The sequence below is a fragment of the Pelodiscus sinensis genome, chromosome 8 (assembly GCF_049634645.1).
Source record: "Pelodiscus sinensis isolate JC-2024 chromosome 8, ASM4963464v1, whole genome shotgun sequence".
NCBI classification, from domain to species: Eukaryota; Metazoa; Chordata; order Testudines; family Trionychidae; genus Pelodiscus; species Pelodiscus sinensis.
Genome location: NC_134718.1, coordinates 62,316,929 through 62,343,612, shown reverse-complemented (window position 1 = coordinate 62,343,612; position 26,684 = coordinate 62,316,929). Strand labels below are relative to the sequence as shown.

Genomic DNA, 26,684 nt, shown 5'->3' with positions numbered 1-26,684 from the left:
TATGATTTAGATGTGTATAGACCATTATTTGGAGAAGGGCAGTAATTGCAGGACTGATTAAAAAAAAGATGTTTATCACTTCAATACCTTAAATGAGGTTAAGGACTATCAGATCAAATCAAACTTAGGAAACTAATTGTGACTCGAAATTTCAATTAAAGCTGAAGCTACTGTCTGAAAAAGACCATCATTCTTGCCCATGGAAACTACAGAACTTCCCTTTGACTATGCAGTTGCCACAGTCCTGTGTATGGCTGTCCTTTTTGTTGTAAATTAGAATAGATGAAAGCCAATGATGAAGGCTAATTTGATGTGATATAATTGATGAACTCTAAATTGTCCCACATTTCCCTCTTGAAACAGTTTGACTGGAACGCAAAATGCCAGAATACTTTGATTTAGACTCACTCTCACAATATCTGAGTGGCAGCAGTGAGGAATTAACTCTTTCAAAAACTCTTCCATAATGTGTAGCCAGTTTATTTATGAAATGACGCAGCAGCCTGGAGAACCAGTGCCAGTCAGTTTTACATCCTTAGTTACTGCTGCATAGTAGACACAGTGCTACTAAGATGAAGAATATAAGAAATTAGATGCTAGAAAAGTACTTTCCCTGGCTATAAATGTTAGTTGTGTACTCTTTACTTTATAAATTGGATTAGGAGGGGATGTTTACAAACGTGGGAACCCACTGCTGCTCAAATTCTGACTCTGCTTAGAAAACTTTGCAAGTCAAGCTTTCTGTGATTTCCCCAAAGAAAACTGTTGCTTTGTAGGTACAGGTTGTCTCTTAAAATATAATTCTTTTCTTCATATTGCTGCAAGCTTCAGACATCTGCTGTTCCTACCACTTGCTGTTATTTTTCAGGCAGTTTCAACCCAGTTTAAGTGGCCTGTATTTTCCGCTGAAATATTTCTTCTTCAAAGGCGAGAACTCAATGAGGGAGTCAAAGTCTTTGAAACTCAATTAGTTCATCTCTACAGCCTGAGTTACTAGCTTTAGAAAGTATAACATCTCACATCTATTTAAATTAATTATATCAAATCTACAAAGATTATACAAAAGAAACACATTTTATTTTTCAGTATTTTATTTCTCTGGCTTGGTAGCAGAATTGTATCTCCTTGAAAGTTCTCTTCTTTTCTACACAAAAGCAGTTGACCATGGCACAGGCCTTTTCCACTAGAGGTATGTCTAGACTACATGGCTCTGTTGATGGAGCCATGTAGATGAGTTTTCTAGACATAGGAAAATGAAGCGGTGATTTAAATAATCGCCGCTTCATTTACATAAAAATGGCCACCGTGCTGGGCCGATCAGCTGTTTGGTGGGGCAGCACAGCAGGGCAGTCTGGACGTGCCGCGGTTGACAAGGGAAGCCTTTGTCGACTGCTCCAGTAAACCTCATTTCACGAGGCATACCAGAGCAGTTGACAAAAGCTTCCCTTGTCGACCATGGCACGTCTAGACTTCCCCGCTGTGCTGCCAAACAGTTGATCGGCACAGTGCGGTGGCCATTTTGATGTAAATGAAGTGGCGATTATTTAAATCGCCGCTTCATTTTCCTATATCTAGTAAACTCATCTACATGGCTCCGTTGACAGAGCCATGTAGTCTAGACATACCTTAGCTGACCTGAACATACTAGGTAATGGTGAGTTTCAGACTTTCTCCAGATTAACAAAACCTTTTGGATCTGAAAACAGGGCTTTTTGCTAAGTGTATGGTACTTATTTTTTATGGTATTTTGGCTCTTTCTGATCCTGACCAGAACCAGAATTATGGAGTAGCAAGTGAAATATAATTGGGATCAGGGAAATGTTGTACGTAGAGCATTTTATGGATTTTTCAGGAGATCTGGAGAAAAAGCTATTGAGTGTGGACGGAGTCTCATTGTTTAGGATGGAGAAAGGCAGCATTCCTGGGGAAGAAAGGTGGGGAAGAGGCTGAACTACTGCTAAATACTAGTTGGTTGTGCCTTTTTACAAGTAATTGAAATTGGCTATAATTGTGAAGCCTCCTTCAGGGATGATTCATGGACAATTTACTTTCTCTGAGGAAAATTAATTTGTGGCTTAAATAGGTTGACAGTGCCCCTTTTAAACAGACACGGGTAATAAGTAATGAGGCTGTGTTTGAAAGATTTTGTTTACATTTTGGCCTTATCAATTTACAGATCAGCTCAACTAACAGGTGCTGATAAAAACAAACTAAATGAAATTATAAAAGCAAACTTGCCATTTATTTAAATGCATCACCGTATTTGCATGATCGGTATTTTGTATTTAGCATCTTTGGTCATTTTTCTTGCTCACATTTTTTTTGCATTGAGATGATTTGATCAAAGTAAAGGTGTGAAAACTAATAGGGTAAACCACATCAATGTAAATAACCTGTGGAATAATAATTGTATGGATAATTATTAGAAAGATTGTGAGCAGTTGTCATTGGTATGTGGGCTGTGGCAGAAGCAGACCCACCAACAGGAGGCAAAGGAGGCAGCTTCCCTGGGGCCTAGCAATTCAAAAAGATCGGCCAGGTAACCACTGCCAGGCACCCTTTGGGTGTGTCTGAGGGTTTGGGGGGGCTCAATGTGGCGGGCTCTGGGCAGCACTGAGGTCTGGCTGTCCCAGCCACACCCCTGCTGTCTAACGCCCCACCCATTCTAAGGGTGTGGAGCCACCCCCTCATACCTTGCCCAGGGGCCCACCAAGTCTGTTGGCCCCCTGGAGATCCAGGTCCAAAGGTCACCCTACATATTGGAAAGTGGATTTCTGGCGGCAGGGGCAGAACAAACGGTGGCAGGCTGCAGTGAAGAGCGGTCTCTTATTGTATAGTATTTAATTAAATATAATTTGGGTGAGAAACATAAGCTCTGTGTGCCTGAATAGCAGCCAAGGAGGATTGAATGTCAAAAACACAAAGGGGAGTCGAATAGCCATCTCCCAATGACTTTCAGTGGGAGCCTAACTCCTATTTGTTCCTGTAGACTTCTTTCCTGGTGTGTGTTTGATCTGCTTTTGAAAGGCCATATTTACATAGCAAGTGTTGTGGCTAATATTGCACAAGATCCTTCTGAAAATCAGCATAGCTCCACTGAAGTGAAAACAACAGAGAGAGCAGTGGCACCTTAAAGACTGACAAATTTATTAGGGCATAAGCTTTTGTGAAATACAATTCACATCCTCAGATGCTTGAAATGAAAAAAAAGAAAAGGCAGGAATATAGAGATGGGAGTGTAACATCAGTACAGGTTGAACCTCTCCAGTCTGGCACCCTCAGGACCTCATGGGTGCCAAGCCAGAGAATTTGCCGAACCATAGGAGGTCAATATTGTAGCGCGTGGGTCTCTCTTTATTTTTAATTCTCTGAGGAGAATAAATGGAACAATACTTGTAATGCTTCTTAATAATGTGTGGCTGTATTGATACACCCTATACAAGCCTATGCCTGGCTAGCCAAGGCTTATTAACTGTCTTCATAACGAAGTGTTAGTGTTGTTATACAACTTTATTGTATTGGCACAAAGAAATAAGTAGGTAAAACATAAAACCAACCTAACGCTTAGCAGTAGTACCCACACGTCCCACTGCTTTCCGGGCTCCTAGAAGATATTTAGGAGTAATTAGAGCTAAATATCAGCACAGAACATTGAGAGCCAAGACTGGTGGTTGTAAACAAACTTTAAGGAGCCACAGGAAACTTGGCCACATCCGTATTAGTGGACATCCTGCTAACTAAAATCATGGCAGATCACAGATGTTGCCAGATCAGAGAATGCCGGACTAGAGAGGTTCAACCTGTACTAATTAAAGCAGGGTGGATGTGGGTCACATCCAACAGTGATAAGAAGGTGAGAGTACCTGGAGGGGAAAATACTTATTTGTAATGAGAGAGCCATTCTATCTCCCTATTCAGACCCATTCAGATGATGTCAAATTTGCATATTTCAGCAGTTTTGTGTTGCAGTCTGTTTTTGAAGTTTAGTTTTAAAATATTTGGTACTTTTAATCTACTCACACAGACACCACCATAAGTATATTTAAGTCCTGTTTAGAAATCTGGTGCTATCTATATTAGGCATAGTTTAACATCTTTAAAATATATTAATGATCCATTAAAAACACTATTTAAAAATGGAGTTGACACTTTTATTTTAGAAAATTGTATTAAAATAAAACACATTATAATTGCTCTTATGATACGTCTGGATAGCATTCAAGATGCTTAAGTTCAGAGAAGGTGGTGGAGTAATGTCAGCAGGATGAGGTTTGGTTCTATTCCTATTTGGTTTTGTTTATTGTGTCCACCACAGTTGTGTTTGTGAACAAAATTTGTAATTCCTTACAATATGTTTTCAAAAGCCTTTTCTTGTGATACTTTTCACATTCAGAAATAATTAATTGTAACCAATATTTTAATGTGTTGATTAATAAATAACTGTCATTGGGCAAACAAATTAGACAGATTTTTGTAGCAGTATTACTTTTAAATGTATACATCAGTGGATGGTACTCTCTTTTGCTTTGTATGCAGAATTATTTTGTGAAGTAAACATTTTTGAAGTGCCAAATTGAAAATGGTCTGGGGATGTAAAATCCTGTTTAAAGTGTTAACCTGTTAAAGTAGATGTTTAACTGATTGACTAGCCCGTTGCGTCACATTGTGGGATGGAGATCGCTGGAGCAGCCCCCTGCCCATGGCACACTGGCCTTGGCTGGACCAAACTGGGCTTACTGCATAGCACCATGGGCGAGGGGCTGCACTGGCCTGGCCAGGTGCCATTTAACCAGTTATCCAGTACCCAGTAAATACATTCTTACTAACTACAAAATAATCACATTTTGCGGAAAGGATTTTTAAAAAATCCATTTGATTAACAAGAAAAGTACAATGCTGGGATCATTGCAGGAAGACTTAAGTAACTATTGAGGAACCTCTAAACTGATTAATGTCATAAAACTATGTAAATGCTCAATATGAATGCATAGCACAGTAAGTGAAACACATAACCCGATTAGGTCTTATTTAGAACTTTTAAGTTAGAAGTCAGTGCATTGTGGTACAGAGTTGAAGTTTGAGATTATTGATTCTTGCCACACAAAAAAATCTTTCTTTAGCAAATTAATTCTTTGGGGAAGGGGAAATATACAGAAGAATTGATCGTAGTTTTATTGTAACGAGAACCTCCATCATAAAGTACTGGCACAACAAGCTGGACTCAATATGTCATCCTTTTTTTAATCATCTGCTTTTCATACACCCAAAGTTTAAAACTGACTTGACTGTATTGTGCATCTCTTGGATATTAAAGCTGCAGCATTCATTTGACTCAGCTTTCAGAATGTAAAGCAATTTTAATATTTCTCTTATTTAGGAAATATTTATTTTATTTTACTATAGTTAATCTTTTGCACAGTGTGAATAGAAGGTTATCTTGGAGAGCAAGGATTGTATTCCAGAACCTACAAAGTTTTGTTAATCCTGAAGTTATGGTAGACTCACGTTTTGTTTTTTTAGCAGTAACATAAAGTACATTAAATGTCTGTTCCTTGGATCTAGACACAAATGACCTTTTCAATGCTCATCCTTTTTACTTGTTCTGATTTTTCAAGGGAAATTACAAGCAACTGCTATTTAGTTTCCAAAAGGGATACACATAAAGCTGACCTTTTGATACTGTTATTTTTTGGGATGTGTACACTGTACTTTAAGTATGTCTTAGCTGCTGTTTGCTGGACTATGTGTAGTTTAAACAACCCTTCATTTTATTCAGAGTAAAGCTAGGACTGGAAGTACAGCTACCCTCACTTTTTTCCCCATGCCAGACTTTTGCACGTGCCCCAGATGATACTTTTTTCAGGCAATTTTATAAGGAAGTCCCACAGAATAGAAAGAGGTCTGAGGAAGTCCTTCTATTCTGTATAAATTCTTACTCTGATTTTACAGTGATAAGCATAATGAGTTAATTATATGGCCTCCATTACTACAGTATTCGAGCCTCCCATAATTTAATGTCTTTTTTTTCATAAAATCTCTGTGAGATAGGGTAGTACTATGACTCCCATTTTACAGACTGGGAACTGAGACAGGGAGAGATTCAGGGTATGTCTACACTGCAATTAGGCACCTCTGGCTGGCCTCTGCATGCTGATGTGGGACACACAGAGCTGGAGTTGAAGTTCTAGCCTGTTGCAATATAGGCATTCAGGTTTGGGATGCATTCTGAGCTCTGATACCCTCCCACCTTACAAGGTCCTAAAGTTTGGGTTCCAGCCAGAGCCTGAACATTTACACATCAGTTAAAAAATTACTTATGTAGGTACCAGCTCCGTAGATACTCCAGGTTTGGAACACCCATGGAAAAATTAGCATGTGCTTAGCGGGAGCCAACTTCACCTTGGGTGGGGGTTTTGAGGGAAGGAGTCAGGTAGTGGTCAGGCCTGGAGCAGAACTGGGGGTTGCTGTGGCCCCTTGCCTGGGCCCAGTGATCCTGAGTCATGTTATACAGGCCAGCCAGTGGTTTTAACTTCAGTGTAGACCTTAAAGAATTTAACCATAGTCACACAGGAAATCTGTAGAGCAGGGACTAGTCCCAGGCTACCTCCTTAACCACTACACCATCCTGCCTCCTAGTATGGCTTTATAGGGCACCTCAGTGTGACTTTTTTTTTTAAAGAAGTCTTGTTTCACCTCAAAACAAAAGCAAAAAGATTTATCTCACGTTAAAAGCATCAGGACGTTTTAATCATTTTATGTACATGTGCTGCCATCGCAATGAAATCAATTGCTCTGGAAGTTCATCAAGTTCAGTGTAGTATTCTATGCACAAGTGAGAAGCTTCTCAGCTTCCCCACCACTGAAGTAGCTAATTTAGTTTAAAGAGGATTGTAACTCCCATAGTTACAGCACCAGAGCCTATAGAGAAAGCAATGTTTGTTCTATGCAAATTAAAAGTAATTAAACAAATGGTCAATTCTATGCTGAAGTATCACTGTTGTGTGTTTCCCTTAGTCTGGGAATACAAATTCAACATTTTTAAAGAGAATTAAGCTGTGCTTCTAAATAAAATGCATTTAATCTTCACAATAGATTAGGTCAACCATGTAGGCATGTACTGATTGAATGTACCAATCTGAAAACAAATGCAAAGATCCAACCTCCTGGCTTACCAAAAATATCATTTTGTAGGGTTGTGCTATTGTCTTTATTGTGGCATAAATCAGATGGCTGGTCAGCCGAATCCTTTCTATTATGCTTTGTCCTAGAGGCTTTGATTTCCCTGCCCACTACAGTATCTGACTGCTTTTGAAACTCAGGTGCAACCAACTGTGCTAGAACTTTGTGCACCCCTACAGACTCCAAATAAAGCTATGTATATAGTATGCCAGCATGCAATGGAGTCTAGGATGTAGCAACCCAATGGCATGTAATTCAGGTGGCACATAAGATCCCAGCACAGAAATGGCAGACGCCTCACTGCCATAAATTAGGAAGGAGAAGAGGCCAGGTTATAAATGCTGAGGTTGATGAGTAAGCAGAAATGATAGAAGATGCAGATGGGTGATGTGGACATTATTTCAAACTTGTAAGAACTACTCCAACATAATGTCCCCTTCAGCTGCCATTAACAGTGCCGCCCCCACACACACATTCTAGAACAAGTTACTTATGATGTCCTGCCTCCTAACTGCTCAAAGTAAAGCTCTGCAACAGTTAGCTAAGTTCTTCAGATATCAAAACTCTTCGTACCTAGCCTACCATGATGAACGTCCCCCTCACTTGATTCTCCTCATCTGAGCCATTTCACATGTAGCCAGAAAAAAGGTGTTCTCATTTGAGGCCAACACTCATGGGCTGCGTCTAGACTGGCATGATTTTGCGGAAATACTTTTAACAGAAAAGTTTGTGCTTTTGCGCAAAAGCATCCTTGGCCAGTCTAGATGCGATTTTGCACAAGAAAGCCCCGATTGCCATTTTAGCCATTAGGGCTTTTTTGTACAAAACAGTTCTTCCCTGTCTACACTGGCCCTCTTGCGCAAGAGGGCTTTTTCCCAAGTGGGAGCGTGAAAGTATTTGCACAAGAAACACTGATTTTGTACATTACAAAGTCAGTGCTCTTGCGCAAATTCAAGCGGCTAGTGTAGACAGCTGGCAAGTTTTTGCCAGTCTAGACGCACCCATGGACTATAAGCTTCTTGCTCACTCTAGGATAGACACACCTCTCTGCATTAACTAGCCAAAGACACACAGACCAACCTTCAGCATAAAGTTCTTCAAATCTTCTGCCCTAGCTACTAAAACCCTCCCCCTGAAAACAGGTACCCTCTCCAAGATCCAAAACATTTCTTATAATATATGGCATGTATTGTCTATGTGTCTGTCAGATAGGTTTTATACATCATGTGTGAACATAGTATTTGAATATATGCAGTTAGTCTACATATTTCCAAAATTTACGTGAATCCAAAGACAAACCCGCCACCCTAAAAACTCACTTTCAGTTGTCAGAAGCTTCCTGCACATAATTTCCAACTCTGATTATAGTATTCAGAATGGTGTCAGAGTTTTCACTTTCAAAATCTTGTACTTCTTGAAGAATATCCGTTAATGCATAAAGAAGACAATTTTCACCTGTCTTGTTAAAAAAAAATATACGTTATCAAAATCTTCTGAGTAAATAGCTTTCTAAAATATTTATATTAAAAAATCATGCATGGCTTAGAAAATTGCTGGTTAGAAAATGCAATTTCTGTTCCATGTGAAATTCCCCCCCAAAAAAATTTAAAATAAAAAAAAGTGATTTTTTTTTAATTACCTACAAAATGAAAATTCAGAAAAATTTCAATTTGGGATTATCAGAATGTTTTGATAATGTAGAAAGATTATAACACAATCTAATATATTATATGTTAAAATTAAAATTATTTTTATCTGGTATATATTTGAGAAAGTTTGTGACTCTGCTGTGTTTCTGTCTGTTCAAGAACTCATAAAAAATAAGAGCTAGCACCAACAGATTTGGTATACTGCTTCCTATTATAACTTAAAGCAAGGTAAGGGTTTGGTTGTGCCAGGGAAATGGGATGTGCCTGGAACAGGATTGCTTCTCATAAAACTATACAGAAAAAAGACAAAATCACCAGTCAAGTGAAAGGGGCTGGCTGGGAGCATGCCCCTCTACCGCCTTCCCCCCACTTCCAAACCTTAACCTCCTCACCTGGGACTGCCTCAGCCCTGAGCCTCCCACTCTTCAGTTCCTTTTTAGAGTGGGGGGGAAAGGCTGAAACTCCTCCTCTTCCCCTGGATTCCTGGCTGTTCCCCTTTGTCAGGGAGTGAGGGGAAAGTGTACAGTCTGCTGCATTCCTCACTCTGGATGGGGAGCACAGATGGCAGAGAAACCTGGACCTGCCCCAGCTGGGGAACATGCACCCCTCCTGCAGCTGTGCCCACTGGAGTTGCAGCAACCATGAAGAGGTACTTCTCACCTGGTTCTAAGCTGCTGCTTTGAGAAAGGACTGAGGTAGTCTTCTCTCCCTGGGGCAGCCTGCATACTGAACCCCTCATCCTCAATCCCACCCAGCGCTGGCCCAAGCCATTTGTGCGCGCCGGTCCCCGGGAGCGCGGCACTGCCCCCAGAAGTGTGACAGATGTGGCTCCACCCTCAGGCACCCAGCGCATGCGCGGCCCCGCCCCCAGGCGCATGGCGCATGCATAGCCCTCCCACAGGTGCTCAGCGCATGTGTGGCGCCACCGCAGGTGCACAGAGCATGCGCAGTGCCGCCCCCACCTGGCCTGGAAGCTTTGGGTGGTGCCCCCTACAATGGGGCGCCCCAGGCAGTAGCCCGGTTGGCCCGTATCTTGGGCTGGCTCTGATCCCACCCCATAGCAATGATTCAAATGAAGCATGTACAATTTCATTTTATTTAAAAACAAAAAACAAAACCCCGAGTTAAAAACCTGAGCAACACCGGGTAAATCTTCAGGCATAATGTAAACATCAATATGCAATGAATAAAAATGAGAAAAATATTTTTACCTTATTGAAACAAGATGTTTCAGCATTATCAAAACAAAACATTTCAGCATATTGAAACATAATGAGAAAAAGGAATCATTTTCACTTTTTCCAATAAATTTTATTTCACACAAACCTATTGTAACATTTAGATTTGATAAAATTGCATATTCTGATGAAAAGCTGTTCTGTCAAATTTTTTGACAAGCTGTAAAATAGAGTTTATATTTTGCAAAGAATCTTATAATTTAAATTTATTATAGGTTGAAAAACAGATTCTACATAAAAAAATATTTGAGAAACCTTTATACCAAATCTCAAGCTGTTGGAAAATAAATTTAGGGTATAGTAACATAGTATCTATGTATCCAAGGAATGGGAAACAGAATTAGAATTTTATTGAATCTCTCCGTGATTGTGCTAAAAGGGTTTGTTTTTTGGAAACTGTTCTGAAATTACATAGTATTTGACGTAATAAGAACTTGGTGACTTGTTTTTTACACTATATAAACATCGTAATGGTTTTCATTAATGAGAATGTTTAATTATACAGTTACCAAGAAAGACTGTGATAGTAGAATATGAGTTAATTACCATTATTGAAGTCACTGTGTAGTTTCCAGAAAATAATACAAATAAGTAATTAACTCATTTTGCTCCTAGATTGGAGCTTACTGAGATTTAAAGTGATTGTAAAAATTCAAATTGTGTTGGAAGCTAGACAAACTGCTCAGTGCACACAGCAATCCACAGTTATGTTGTCAATGAAATAATTAATCTTTGATATTTCAGTTGCTTGAAGAGAGCATTTAAGAGTATGCTGATTTCTGAATATGATTTTTGTTTTTTTAACTAGTGAAATAAAAAGCATAGCATTTCCTACTCCTTCATAAGAGTATAATGCAGCTGATTTTCTTTCTTAAAGTCAATGTCCATGATTACCGAAGAAGGTTAGAATTTGGTTTATCAATTGGAAAATCCTGCATTGTCATATTGGAGTATAGAAGCAAAACCAGTGCAGTTCCCCATAGTGAGGTGTGTGTGTCTCATTTCTCTTGGCTTCTGAGAGAGAACTAAAAGGCAGTGTCTACATTGGCAAGATTTTGAGCAAAGGCATCTGCTTTTGCGCAAAATCTTGCCACCTGTCTACACTGGCCACAAGTACTTGCGCAAGAACACTGATGTTCTAATGTAGGAAATCAGTGTTTCTTGCACAAATACTCTGATGCTCCCGCTCAGGAATAAACCCTCTTGCGCAACTGTTCTTGCGCAAGAGGCCAGTGTAGACAGACAACGTTAATTTCTTGTGCAAGAAAGCCCAATGGCTAAAATGGCCATTGGAGCTTTCTTGTACAAGAGAGCATCTACATTGGCATGGATGCTTTTGCACAAAAGCACCACTCTTGCGCAAAGGCACATGCCAGTGTAGATGCTCTCTTGTGCAAATACTTTAATGTAAACACTCTTGCGTTAAAAGTATTTGCGCACAATCATGCCAGTGTAGACGTAGCCAAAGAGGTTTTCTCTACTTTTCTCCCTCCCATTGCTCGAAGAAAGTTCTTAGAAAGCTTCCTGCACTTTCTGTCTTTTCGTTTCTTTAAGAGAAGTTCCTCTCAGATATGTGGTCTGCATGGCTACGGCTACACTACATGCTTTGCTGAAAGAGATAATGGAAATGAAGCCCAAATTAGCATTTTCTTGCACTTCATTTGCATACTCTCTTTCGTTCCATTTTTGTACAAGGGGTTTTTGCGCAAAAATAAACAGTGTGGATGTTTCCTTTTCGTACAAAAATCCCTTTTTGCACAAGATCCTTATGCCTCTTGTGCAAAAGGCATAAGGATCTCTTGGAGGCATAAGGACAGAGAAATGTGCTTGCTGTGAGGACTGGATACAGGTGAATGCTATTCTAGATTTATTTACTATGCCTTTCATTAAGATAAGGTTTGGTCCACTGCAGTGGTTTTTATAGCCCTAGGAAAAGGGCTAGGCGAAAGCATTTTTCATCCCTAGACATCCCTGTGGACTCAACAGCTGGACCAGGAAATGTGTTTACTGTGAGGACTGGATGCAGGTGAATGTTATTCTAGATTTATTTACTATGGAAGCCTTTCATTAGGAAATATTTGATCCACTGCAATGTTTTTATAGTCCTAGGAGAAGAGCTGGGGAAAGCATTTGTCATCCCTAGAGACTACAGAGCCTGTAGAACGTACATTTACCTAACAGCTCTAAACTGTGAGTCTGTCTCTGGTAAAAAGAGAGAATGGGGCAGCGCTTTTTTTGTGAATTATTTTCTAATTTAGCTGGGCCTATAGGGAGGAAATGATACAAACACAGGGAGAGTCCTATGGAGAATCAAGAAATTGATATTTTATATGCTGATCCCTGTCCTTGTACCACCTCTGATACAGCTGCAGATATCTATTTCACCAGCAACTGAGAGGACCAGTCAGGTTTTAACTCAAGGGCTAGAATACTGTTAGTGGTGGAGAATCCCTCTCTTTGTTCTCTTCCTCCCCCAAACAGTATACAGATGGGATTCTGGAGTGTTTGAAAGGACTGAGATGCTACCTTTAATCAAGCTCTGAAGAATCCAGGTGACACACACTATATGGTCACATTGTCAAGACTGAGAAATCGTCTTTACGAGAGGATGTGTTGTGATGTGTGCTGAAGTACAGAAAATGTTATGTTGAAAACTTATATTAGAAGGTTTGTAACAGAAACCGAAGTGGAACATCTGAGTAATCGCAGTACATTTACTGTCTTAAAGTTACTGATAATATTCCAAATAATACTTATAATGTTTACTATATTTACAATATATTGATTGTGTATTAAATGTTTGCGGTACTAAAAAAGCATATGGTATCCTTTCTTTGAAATGTATTGGGAACTATTAACATCCTTTTATCAGAGTTTTATGTATGATAATCTCAAACATTTAACCCTGTGTAATATTTTGGGAAGTCTAGAAAAGATAAAACTCCTGCCTGCAGTTAAGCTGAGGTGCCAAAAGTGAGATTGTAATAGCTTTGTACAGAATATTGCATGAGCCTCTCCACTACACTTTTTTCTTAGAAAGGGTATATGCACTCAGCTGCTAAATTCAACATTAGATGAGCCTTTTAAAATTTCAGCTTTTGTTTAAAAAACTACTTAAGAATCTTTTTAATACAGTTCTCAAATGACTTATAACAGGGTATCCAAGTTACAAAGATGGCCTTGTGTGAATGAGGAGGCTTTATTGAACACAGGGCTGGAGGAATAGAGATAAACAAAACAGCAATGCTGACATAGTTGCAACACTATTTGATAATAAATCACAATTAAAAGCTTTACATTCACTTTATTTTCAAGGCTGTTCTAACCAACTGTTTTAAAGGAGGCCTATGCATGGTTTGAAAATGGTCTCTTCCATCTTTTTAAAAGCCTTTTCCAGCATATTTATTTGAAGAAAAGACAGTGTTGGACATTAAAAAGTTAACAGCTACCACAGAATTTTATATAAGTCCCCCATCCTACAACGAGCTCAATATATATATGTCCCCTCTGATTCCATTCTTTCCTACCATACTATAGGGAATAACTGTATACAAACACAAAACTTTAATGACATTTGTCAGGTAAAACCAATAAAATCCTATCTGAGAGTCAATTCCTTACTGTATGGCCTAAACAGTTTTTGTACTGATGTAATTATTTTAGTTAGGTGTGTGATATTTATCAAAATGGTAAATCTGGTACAATCGCTAGTATTGACATAGTTATACTGAGTTAAAGTGTGGGCTTGGCCTGACATGAGTAGTTGGATATAAGGTGAGGCCTCATTTTTTGGGAAACAGAAGGTAAATAGATCAGTTGGCTGGAAAACAGAATGTCTATGCTATTTAAGATAGGTAAATGGATCCATAAGCTAAAAGACAGAATTCCTGTACTAGCTAAAATAAGCGGGAATATTCAGGGACAAGATAACAAGGGATAAGTCAGAAACATAAACATGAGGTAAAAGGTAATCTTACCTAAGATTTTTATAACCCAAATCAGTGGTTATTTAACTGTTTTTAAGGCAGTGTCACGAATAAATTAATGGGGATAATGGTTTTTGTTTGATAAATTATTGGCACAAACAAATGAGTTTTTCCCTAAAACAACTTTTTATTAGGTGTTAAGCACACACATGGTTTTGTGGAATCACTAGCCTTGATTTATGACTTTATGATTTGGCCATCTCTTTAGAAGGAGAATTAAAAATCCAAGAATTGATCCATTAGAATATAGTTCTGTTACTTCAAAACACTAATTTGAAGGGGTAAGGTATATTAACAAATCACCAAGTTAATTAAGGGGCACATTTTTAAGTAGAAATGAAGTCTTATATCCAGTGTGGCTTCATCCATAACTGAATATTTTTCACAGGGAACCACAGATAATCTGAACTGTTAACCAATGGGCTGAATCCTAGCTAAGGTCATGTCATAAGATTCTGGAACTTCCAAAATCGTGATTAAAAACACAGCACAGAATGGATTATGAGGAAGTAGAGAAAGACAGAATCAGGTTCTGTTGCTTAATAAGAATATTATTATCCTGTATTGTGGTCAAGGGGTTTGATGCTTTTTAGTGGACATAATCAGACAAATCTAGAAAATTATATTTAATAATTGAGTTTGTTATTTGAACTCGTAATTGAAGACTGAGGAATGAAGTCTGTACTGTTTCTTAATTAATTCTGTTTGTTAATTTGAGTGAGGAGGAGTGTTTCTGTTTATTTTAAAATATTATAATAAACTTAAGATAATCTGTGCAGCAATTTTGGTTGTCTGATCTTTATTTCAAAAGACATCTTAAACACCCTATAGAACATCCTTTTGAGTTAAATAATGACACTGGATAAGTCTTGCACTAAAATGTGTTCTTATTGTGTGACAGTGATTTACTGTGTTATGATAAATGCATAACATGGTTCCTTATTTTTAATTTTCCGGGGAAATACTGGTAAAGGGAAATCAGAAATCAAATTAAATATCTGGGCCAAGATTTTTACAAAATGACTAGTGTTTTGGGGTGCTTTAGTTTTTTTATGTCCTCCTTGAGAAACATGTTAAGGAGGCTGATTGTCAAAGGATGGTGCTCACTATTTCATGAAAATTAGGCCCCTTTGCTGGATCTCAAAAATTGAGGCATTTTAGAAGATTTTGGACCTCTTTTATGGTTGCACACATATGTTAAGAAATGTTACACATCTTCTCCCACACAGCTGTATCATGACTCTGGACTAGGAAACATACTCCACACACAGGTGAATACAAAGAATCAGTACTGGCTTCTAGTAATCACATAGCCAGAATGAGGTTGGCATTTTCTTCTCTTTTCTCTTTCATATCTCGTGTGAGGGCTCACATTTCTTAGGGTGCTTCTAGATTGTGGGGGTTTTCTGGGATAGTATCCCGGAGAAATGCCGCTGCATCCAAGGACCGCATTTTTTCTTCTGCTTTTTTTTTTTTTTTTTTTTTTGGCGGAGGACCAAATGCACTCTTTCATGGAGTCCTGTATGCCTTGTTGTATGAGGAGTAAGGGCTCCTCTGAAAGAGGAGGCTTTTTCACCATTTGGCCCCATCTAGATGGGGCCAAATGGTGAAAAAGCCTCCTTCGGAAAAGCAATAGGAAAAAACTACGCAAATTGCGGAGTGCAATTTGCGTAGCTTTTTCCGAAAAAAGGCTATAGTGTGTAGACCTAGCTTTGTAAGGCATATCTTCTCACCACTCTGCTGCCTTTTTTGACTGACTTACTGTGAAGTGATAAGATATTAATATTTTTTTCAAATGCATTGTGTAAATCCAGTCATGCCCTTCTAGTGTTGTAGTCTTCTTGCTTCCCATTTTCCTCTGCCGTTTGGTATTCTAGTTAATGTACACTTTAAGCTCTTTTTTGGGTTGCCAACTTTGTACTTGAACAAAACTCAACACCTTTGCCCTTCCACCTGCCTTACCTCACCTCTCCACCCTCACACCTTCTCTGAGGCTGTACCCCCCCACACCTGACTCCATCCGCATTCCCTCTGTTGCTCATTCTCCTCACCTCTGTGGAAGAAAACAAGTCCTCACTCTGCCTTTGGTAAGCAACAAGTCAGAGGCAGTTTATTTCGAGCATTTGCAAGGGAAGACTCTGGGGGGCGGTCCCCCTTCCTAAGCAGGTCTTCAAAATACAAGCAGTAAAAGACAAGTATATATACCTTCCCGTTACATACATCAACGGCTAACATTTATCTATTTGTTTATACGAAGTCCTTCCAGACTCTTCCTTATCTCAAGGTTCCAGCCTGAATCAGCATTCCATTCTTATCTTTTAGAGCGAAGAGAAGACAGCATCTCTTATAATTCTTGCTCTCGCATTGTTAGGCCTCAGGGTTAGCCTGTCTCTTGCTCTATTTCTAACAACCCTAAGATGGCTGCACACAAATCCCCTTTTTCCTTTCCCTGCTTCCACACCTCGCTCATTCATTTTCACCAGGCTAGGGCAGGGGAATGAGGACTGGACGGGGTGTGAGGGCTATGGGTTGGGGTGCAGAATTTGATGAGGGTTTGGAGTGTAGGAGGCTGCTCCAGGATGGAATCGAGGGGTTTAGAGGGTGGGAGAGGGATCAAGACTGGAGGAGGGAACTGAGGCATGGAGGGCAGGATGAGGACTCTGGCTGCAGGAGTGGGCTCTGAGGCGGGGCTGCGGACGAGCAGTTTGGGATTCAGGAGCATGCTCTGGGATGGGATCTAGGGAATTGGAGAATGAGAAGAATTCAGGGTTGGGACAGGGGTTTGGGATTCAGGGTGACTCTTGGTGGCACTTACCTCAAGGAGCTTCCAGAAGCTACAACTTGTCCCCCCTCCTTTTCTACATGGAGGTTCAGCCAGGCAGTTCTGCACACTGCCCGCTGCAGGTGCTTCCCATTGACTGTGGTTTTTGGCCAATGGGAGCTGTAGAGGTAGCACTTGAGGAAGGAGCAGCACATGGCACCCCCTTGCTGCCACTAAGTGTAAGAACAGGAGCGGGGATATGCTACGACTTCCAGGAGCTGCACAGAGCCATTGCAGTCAAGGAACCTGCTTTGGCCCTGCTGCACTGGAGCCACCAGGGTCACCTTTTGACTGGCCATTCAGGTAGAAATTAGACACCTGGATCTTGAGGGAAGAGACCTATTCTTTGTAACATGCCAGCCACAACTATGGCATAGTAGAACTGAGAATAACTCATAATAATAAGTTTGCTGACTACTAATCCTGCTCTGAAACAGAGGAACATTGCTGCTTAGATATCAGCAAATGTTATTTTGTATCTGAGATAGGGATGGGATAGTATAACTGTTCAAATAGTTAACTGATAAGCCTGGGCTCATCAGATACTGTTAACAGTTACACAAAGGTTCTCAGCCCTGCTCCCAGGGAACCGGTAGCCACCCCCTACTGCAGGCTCTACAGTATAACGGTTATATTGCAGAGTCCACAGTGCGTGGGGCCAGCCGGTTCTGCTTCCAGAGAGCCTGCTGCTCTGCAGAATAAGTGTTGTACTACAGAGCCCACAGAGTGTAACCATTGAGAATTTTCAGTGCTTAGACGGTTACCTAATAAACCACTTTTTAACATCCTAATCCAAGAAGCCTTTCTTCATTTTCTACTTCAAAAAATAAATGTTCTTTGAATATTGACCTTACCATGAATAAGTATTGAAACTTTGCCTTAATAATAATTTTTAAAATAATAGTTTTTAAAAATAATCCTTTTGGTTATCCAACCTCTAACTGAATCCATATGGTATTTCTGGCTGCAAGCTCTTAAAATTAGCTGTGATTGTCCTCAGCATGTTCTTTTCCTTACCAGGGAAATTTGAAGTAAATAAGCTACTTGATCAGGTGATTTCTGATCGCCCAGATAAGTCATACATAAAAGGAATGATATTTGAGGGGTTTAGGAATTTATCTATTGACGGCCCACAATCAATCAGCCTTTTAGCATTTGAGAAGAGAATTATGCTGGGTTTGTGTTTATTTTATGGTGTTTTGGTTTGTTTTGAAGTCAATTGGTGAGATCAAGCTGTATGTTCTACTTATCCTTGTGTAAGTATTTTTATAAAGGCATTCGCTTCTTCAGGTTATATTATAGGCCCCCAGGGAGCCAACAGACTCGCAGGACTCTGGGCAAAGTGTGGGGGGACCGCTCCATTTTCCAGGAAGGGGCATAGCCTTGGACAGAAGGGCGGGACCAGAGCAGCCAGCCCCCTGCCGCCACCTGGACCATGGCATATCCCCAACCTTCAGGGGTACCTGGAGCAGACTGCCTGTAGAATGCTGTGTGAGGTTCCAACAGCAGTTTAAAGAGCCCAGGCCTCCAGCTGCCACTGTCACAATAGCAGCCGTGGTGGCCAGGAGCCCTGGGCCCTTTTCAATCACCAGGTCTGGGGCAGATTCCCCCTTTATCCCTGCCTGTCAGTGAGCCAGTATGAGCCTAATCCTGATTCCAGTTACATCAGTAGTAAAACTGCCTGGCTGTAGGCTGAATGTGGTAGTGTTTTATGGGGAAACAGAGACAGGAGGTAGATATGGTAAACTTAGCACTCAGGAATATAATAGTTTTACTGGGTCAAATTCTATGGTCTCTGTTATGCTGAAAAGCAGACTAGAAGATCATATTGTTCATTCCTGGCTGTAAAATCTATGGCTACACAATATTGATTAATAGTAATTATTGCCTGAGAGCTTTCTGTTTGAGTTCATTTTAAATGAATTGCTTGTCTAAGTTCTTAATAATCTAGATATTCAGAATATGCTTTTGTTTGGTCTTAATATACAGAATGTAGTTTCACCCACAGACCTATCAATTATTCAGAGGCTATGACAAATGAGGGGCCCAAGTCTGCAAATACTTTCTACCAGGTGTAATGCACACTGACAGGCTCAGAATTCAGGCTTGATGACAAGTGCATTATTTTAATGTTAGTGTCAACAATGGTATTTTATATTTGCAAGAAAAAATAAAATACAAATACAGAACAAAAATGCATGAGAAATGTTATAAATGTACTTTGTAGCATTGTAACAGGCATTAAATCAAGAGCATTAAATAATAAGACACCTTCAGGAATTTGCTTGTATGCCCTTTATTTTCTCAAAGGGAATTTTATTAGCAGTATGTCACAGTTCTGACAGCATTTACATTCAAAGGCCAATATCTAACATTTTAAGCTGTGCAAGGAAATAGCAAGAAAAAATCAAGGAAATGAAACAAAATATTTTCTAATAAAACATTTTTGCAAGTATTTTGCTTTTTTCTAGATGCTGTCACATCCTCTTCATTTGAATGGAGCACCCAACTTTAATTGCACAACTTTAAATATTTAATAGAGCTTTTATTAATTGTACAGAACCAGAGAAGTAAAAGTTGTAATATCTTGTTCTGGTCATCATTTTTATTCATCATAGTTTAATGAGCATTATAATTACAGGTTGAGGAAGAAATATAAATTAGCTTTGTGGTATTGGTTGAGACTTATGTGCTCACTGGCATGTGCACAAGGGACTATATGAGCATAACTGAATTTTTCAGTGTGTTGGCACATGCTCTCCAATACCAACACAGTATTCTTCATATTTAAATAACTGAAGAAGAACAGCTATATATAATTGAAAGCACTGACACTAATAACTCTGTCTGGCATGAGTACAAAAAGCATGGGGAATTTGAAGGCTGGATGGACTTTTTCTTGGCAAATGTTCATTCTCTGATTTATCAATGAAGTTAGACTTCAAATAACTGCCTTTTCCTACCATTTCACATATTTACTTCTTGCTTAGAGAAACACCGACATTATTTTGAGTGGTCAGGCACACGAGGAGTTCTGTGGAGTATATGTCAGTTGACATGAGCAGGAAAGACCATTTGTAGATAACAAATTCCCTCTCTTTTCAGCCCTCAAATAAATATTGTGTGGTGATAATGTAAATAATTTCTAGCTCTGTCATTCTAGATGAGACTATGTGCATGATACATTGTAACTGGATGTAAAATAAAACAAATGATTCTTTTACAATATATTTTTAAAATCCTTTGTTAAAACATAATTTTTCCCCCCCATCAGCAACTTATGCGGGAGAGACAGCAGATGGCCAGCCGCCCCTTTGCTTCTGTCGATGTAGCACTGGAAGTAGGAGCTGAGCAAACAGACTTTCTACGGGGGCCATTAGAGGTAGGAACAGTGGTGCTGACAAGGGACCATTGTGATTTGCATATTCATATTGCTAGTCTCATCTGCATCTGCTTCTGAAACCGAGTAGAGTCTGATTACCTGGAGCTGACAAGTCTCAGCTACATATGCTATTCCTATTTCTAGGAGCATAGTTTTAATAGCATGACCTGAGTTGTAACAAAGCCACTTGAGAATCCATTAGCTTAGGCTAGAGTGACAGTTAGCTCACCTGGCAGCCCTTTCTTGATAGATGAGTGTTGAAGGAATTACCTAAGATATAGGTATTAACAAGGAAACATACCTTATGTTTAGTCCTTAGAGTACACAGTGCCCTCTAGTTAACAGTTCACATCTATCTTAATTAACAGAGATTACTGAAAAAAAAATACACACCCCCAATGCTGTGAGTTGAATTTCAATATTGTTATTTTATTTGTGACGTTTAAAGGACACAATATATAGCGCATGTTTTCATTTGTGGTTAATGGCTGTATTATTACATCCTTTTATTGTAAATGCAATACACTGAAAGAGAAATCATAATATGCAAGGCAATGCAATATTGGAATAGTTCAGTAATGCATGAAATGGATTCTGGAAATTTCACCTGAAAATAGAGAGAGAATAACATGATGAGGATGATAATGAATATCTAATCAAGACTTCCTTTTTGTAGATTATTGTCCTGTATTTCTTTATGTTTATTTACAATATTACGTGCATGATTGTTGCTTTATCTTATTTATAGTGAAATCTAGGAGTATGGTGGGATAACTGAAATTTTTCCCAAATTGTTGCCAGTTTCTTTTACATGCAAAAGTTCTATTGCTTCTCTATAATAGTCTCCTTCAATGGAAGATTGAAAAAAGTCTAACAGACCACTGAGGTTCTTGGAGGAGTGGACAGTGTGAAAAGCAGAATCATGCTATTTTAAAAAAAAATCTATTGAGCACTTACCAAATTAGTAGCTAGGAGGCAATAGTAATTGTTCTTGCTAACATAATTTGGGTACTTTGAATGTGTAATGCATTAAAAAAATCATTGTCTTTGCCAAGAAGCTTTGCTGTTATGTGGCTAACCATTGTAGCACTCCTAGTATGTCTACACTAGGAAATTATTTTGAAATAACTCCCAAAATAATAATTTTGAAATAGCCCTTCCACACTACAAGGTGATATCAAAATAGCTCAGAATTATTTTGAAACAGCTTGTCCACACTGATTGGAGCCTGCATAAGATTTAAAGCCCCAGAAGCATCTCCTTTGATTGCTTGCTGAGGCTAGTTGAGACATGTGCTTACAGGGACTTCTCTCTACAATCATATCTCACACACTACTCCTCCACTGCCTACCACCTCGCAGGACACCAAACTCACGCTGAGTGGTCAGATTGCCCTTTTGGATGCCACAGCACTTCCAACATGGTGCTCAAACTGCTGCAAAGCAGTGCCAGGCTCATAGTTGCTGTGCCTCATGGTGCAGTTCATCCACAATGCCCACGTGCTGCTTCAGCATGACGACGAGCAGCCCGAGCCGAAGGATCTCTTCACCCAGGTCCTGGCACTCCTGCTTCAGCAAATGATCCTCAGTCCCCTGCCCACCATGGAACACTGCTTCTGGTGGAGGGAGACTAGTTCCAACTGGTGGGACTGCGTCTTACTGCAGGGAGGGGTCAAGCAGCAGTGGCTCCAGAATTTCCACATGTGGCAGGCCACCTTCCTGCAGCTCTGTGAGTGGCTTGTCCCTGCTCTCTGGTGACAGAACACCCGACTACGAAATGCCACCCCCTTGCTGAAGCATGTCACCATCGCACTCTTTAAGCTTGCCATGCCGGAGAGCTACTACTCCATCGGGAACCAGTTCGGCGTAGGGAAATCCACAGTTGGGGCCATGCTGTTGCAGGTAGTCAAGGCCATCAATAACATCTTACTGCAGAGGGTTGTCATTCTTGAGAGTGTTGACACCATTGTGTATGGCTTTGTCACCGTGAGCTTCACCAACTGGGGGGAGGCATAGATGGTACTCATATCCCCATCCTGGCCCCTGCCCACCATGCCTCGGACTATATAAACAGAAAGGGGTACCTCTCTATGGTTCTACAGGCCTCAGTGGACCACATCTGCTGGTCGGGGAAGGTACATGATGCCTGCATCTTCTAGAACTCCTGCCTGTTCCAGAAAATGCACACCGATACTTTTTTCTTCAGGGACATGCCGATCAACATCTGGGTGACGCAGCCTACCCCTTGCTCCCCTGGCTGATGAAGCTCTATGCAGGCAGCCTGGACCTCACCAAGGAGAACTTCAATGCCAGGCTGAACAAGTGCCACATGGTTGTGGAGTGTGCCTTTGGCCGCCTACAGGGGAGGTTCTGGAGTCTCCTCACCTGCCTGGACATGAGCGAGCACAACAACCCCTACATGGTAGCTCCCTGTTGTGTGCTCCTCAACCTCTGGAGAGTGGGGGGCAGAGGGTGAACGACTGGACAGATCTTATGAGCAGCCGGATACCATTACCATACAGAATGCATATCAGGGGTCTGTGCTCATCTGGGAGGCCATGAAGGAGAGTTTCAGCCAAGGCCACTTGTGAGATTCTCCCCTGTGCCTCTCCACAAGGGGCCCCTGCATTGCCCTTGTGTTCCTTTTCTTCTCCCTTCCCCTGCATGGCAGGGGGTTGGGGCTAGGAGTGGGGCTTGACTCGGGTAGCTCAGGAGGCTTCGGCTGCCCAAGGGGTTCCACCACCATGTGTTCTGGGGCACCAGCATCCCCTTGGGGGGAGGGAAGGGGACTAAGAGGGAAGCCAAGAGGTGGAGGAGTAAGGGGGGGGGAGATGGCTCTTGTCCCACTCCATTAATGTGGCCATGCTCTCCATCACAGAAGTGAGGGAGGAGCACATGAACTCGTGCTGGCACACCAGCTGGTCCCAGATCAACTTCCACTGCTCCCATTCATCCCAGCACTCCTCCCAGTCAGCGGCCTGCACCCGATGCTCCTCATAGAGCCTCCAGACTAGGGACTGGAGGCAGGCCATCTGGTTTCGCAGCAGGTCTTCCCAGGTTCACTTCCTCTGTTTGATACTACTGTGTCAGGAAGTGGTGTGGGAGGTGGTGGACATAGCATGCTCGCAGCTGGCCTGCCTATGAAGAAAAGTTACAAGGGCAGTCATCCCAGCAGATGATTGTGCATGAAGTCTAGCCCCAATCTTTGTGCTTGACCCCACATATATATAGGGTCAGACAATGGCGATGTGCTTTGAGGAAGGCCATCTATTGCCTAGACAGCAGGCACTTTCCTGCAGGGGCACAGATGTCCCAGGGGAGCCTCACCACACCCATGGCCTGGGGACAAGCAGGAATGGGAAAGTGCTGGCCAGGTCAGGAGCCTATGGATGGAAGGGGTGGATGGTGTAGCTGAGCTGTCTTCTGTGTCCCACACACTCTGGGTCTGCTATTGGCAGCGTCTCACAGACAGAAAACTTCTCCTGCCTGCTGGAGGTGATGGGCGTTGCGGGAGGTGTATGTGAGTGGCAGAGTCCACTTGCTGGAGAGAGTGCCACTAGGGTCTCCTCCTCTTCATCCCCCAGCAAGGATCAGTCTCTTCCACATCGCTGTGTTTGACCAGGCGCAGATGCTGCCTGAGTGCAGACATGAGCCTGTGCCATGTGCGGCACTGCTGTGTTGTTCCATGACCCTCCTTTGCGATGGCTTGTCCCACCATAGAGGCTGGAGTAAGTCAGGCCTCTCTAGGAACCTTGTGAGAAGGAGCGAGGGATTCTTGTGTGAGAGTATCATGGAGCTAAGTGCTTCAGACTGGTGCTCCATGTGCACCCATCTACACAGGCTGTTGTGCAATCCTCAGGCTGAGAAGGCCCAGCGAGAAGTGCGCAGCTCCTTGCAGCCCACCGCTTACCCTTGCACGTGTATAGGGAAAGGTATAGAACTCACTTGAAGTGAAATAAGCGTTATTCCTCATGGAAAGTAGGAGTTATTTTGAAATATCCAGCCCATTATTTTGAAATAACTGGCTTAGTAGTGTCGAAGCTCCACTTATTATTTTGAAATAAGGGGAATTATTTCAAAATAACTCCCTAGTGTAGACCAGGGCTCAGCGTTCTCACCTCCAAGAGCCTTGTATTTTTCGCTTAAACTGGAAGTGGACGAAGCTTCCAGTTACTGAGACTTAAGAATCAAGATCTCTGTGCTGTAGTTTAACCTTTATGGACATTTTGAAGTTCCTGTAATTCTGTTTGAGAACATTTTAGCTGTTCTTTTTTGGGATGGGGAAAGAGTAGGTGGAAGATGGGAAGTCCTAACCTTGATTGTTTACATAGAGCTGATTTCATAAAAACTTTAAAGTAAACATCGAAAGTTTAATTGCTATGTTTCCTTTTGTGACATCTTTTATTTAGCACATCATGGAGGTAGATGTTGAAATATTTTGTTATGTTTCTACAGTTTTTATTAGGTTTTTTCTCCTACTCTAAGCATGTTCTGTTAACGGCTTTAGTACTCACTTTGAGTTGGATTTTATGTTTTGTCTGATTAACATATTTATACAGATAGATATAGATATATATTTACACAGAATAGAGACTATTCAAAATTTTCCTAGCAATGTAGTCTGTACTACAACAATGTGATACTGAAGATTAAATGAAAGTAATGCAATTTATTGATTGCCCCTTGAAGTGTACCGTGGAAGAAAGTGATATATTAAAATTACATTACAGATCTAACTTGAACTTACAGAAGCAAGGCAATAAAAGTTACAGCTGCCACTCTGTTCTTGATTTTCAGCTTTCTATTAGGTTATAAGTGGATTTAGATAAGTATGTGGATAGCCGCGCTGCAATACTTAAACACAAAAGAGCACAATAAAAATAAATCAGCACCCATGCTTCTGTTTTTCTTGGATTAAGTTAAATTCGTGACATTATTTTCAAATTCTTATGCTATTGATGAATATTGTGTTCTTTTAACTTTATATATGTAATATAAAAATGAAAAAATATACAGTAACTTTCCCCCCAAAATGTAATGACACATTGACATACTAAGAGCTCCCATTATAATGTCGATAACTATGTGATTCTTTCATTGCAACCCCTGACCCTACCTTTCATTGACATTGTATCTGATTCATGGGTGCTTTGGACCAGATATAAAGTCAATGACACAGTGGCTATTCTTTTATTGACACTGTAATAACTTTCGCGCTTTCAATGACACTGTATTGATCTGTTGGTCCTTTAGACACAATATAATGTCAGTGGAACCATTACATACAGTACTGCAGGTCTCCTACTCAAATTGCACAGTAAAAGTACTGCTCATTAATGTTGTCTAGTTTACATGATCCTGTGAATTTACATGAATACTGTGAATTAATATTGATGATCTAGTACAGTGTCAGTACTCCTGCATGTATACAGAACTTTCTGTATGATATACGGTGATAATGCATTGGCTTCCATCTTCCTGTGCAAATTGCATTTCAAAATATGTCAAGTATCTGCTCCAATTTAAGATTTTATTTTGCAAAATTTAGTAATTTTTATCTAGAATTTGAAAAATATGTCTTATAATTTGAGACTTTCTGTGCTGTTTGGCCAGTCTCTGTATAAAATAATTGGTTCAAATAGCAAGAATAAAATTGTACGGGATTTGATCATCCTTGAGCCTTTTTTCTACAACCTGCATTTGCAGTAGCTGAGTATAATGTATGGAAAAACAAATGGACATGCTCCATCCTCAACATTTTTCTGCTGGTTTTGGCTCTGATTTTCATTATCTCCTCCTCAGTGCACTTTTATGATTCTGTCCATCATCCGCAATGTCCATTTATTCAGCATCTTTGTTCTTCTGTCTCTCACAGCTTATGAGAGTTTTCTGGAGCCTTATCATTGGCCATTGCTTTGTTCACTTTATACTCTATGTCTAGGTTGTCTCATCCGTTCATACACCTTCAACTGCCATCTCTGTGCTGATGATTCAGAAATCTACCTCATATTGCCTTTCATCCAGACTGTCACCTTGGCCTGTCTCTTTGACATCTCCTCTTGGATGTGTCATTGTTTCCTTAAACTTAACATACCTAAAACCAAATTACTTCTCTTCCCTCCCATTCCCCTTAACTGTCAATGTTAACAACTGTATTATCCTCTCTATCATACAGGTCCACAATCTGAGAGTTATTTTTGACTCCTATAACTTCTCTACTGCACACATTCAATATCCTGTTGTTTCTTGCTCCTCACTATGATCCATTCTTTTACTTCCATTACAACCACTAAATCACTTAGGGATGCTTTATCTTCTGAGCTTATTTGACAGGCTTCTACAACTTCCATGCACAAATCCATTTTGAGGGCCTACTTCTGCCATGCTGCTTACAGTGATTCTAGTTGAAAAATTGAAAAAGAGTATATAT

The 26,684-nt window shown here is 40.4% G+C and overlaps 1 protein-coding gene across 10 annotated transcripts in view; it reads left to right on the top strand.

Annotated features, from left to right (window-relative positions):
- The window catches only part of ATRNL1 (attractin like 1), a 1,022,331-nt gene that overhangs the window by 802,742 nt on the left and 192,905 nt on the right, over nt 1-26,684 (top strand). For 9 of the 10 annotated variants that reach the window (XR_012905693.1, XR_012905692.1, XM_075935407.1 and 6 more), the window contains one exon: nt 20,148-20,255. The exons of the other annotated variant lie outside the window; for it this stretch is intronic. Coding sequence is in view for 7 of the 9 variants with exons in the window: in XM_075935407.1 (XP_075791522.1) it covers nt 20,148-20,255 (108 nt within the window). In the remaining 2 variants the exon portion in view is untranslated. The remainder of the gene's footprint in view (nt 1-20,147; nt 20,256-26,684) is intronic. 10 annotated transcript variants of the gene reach the window in all.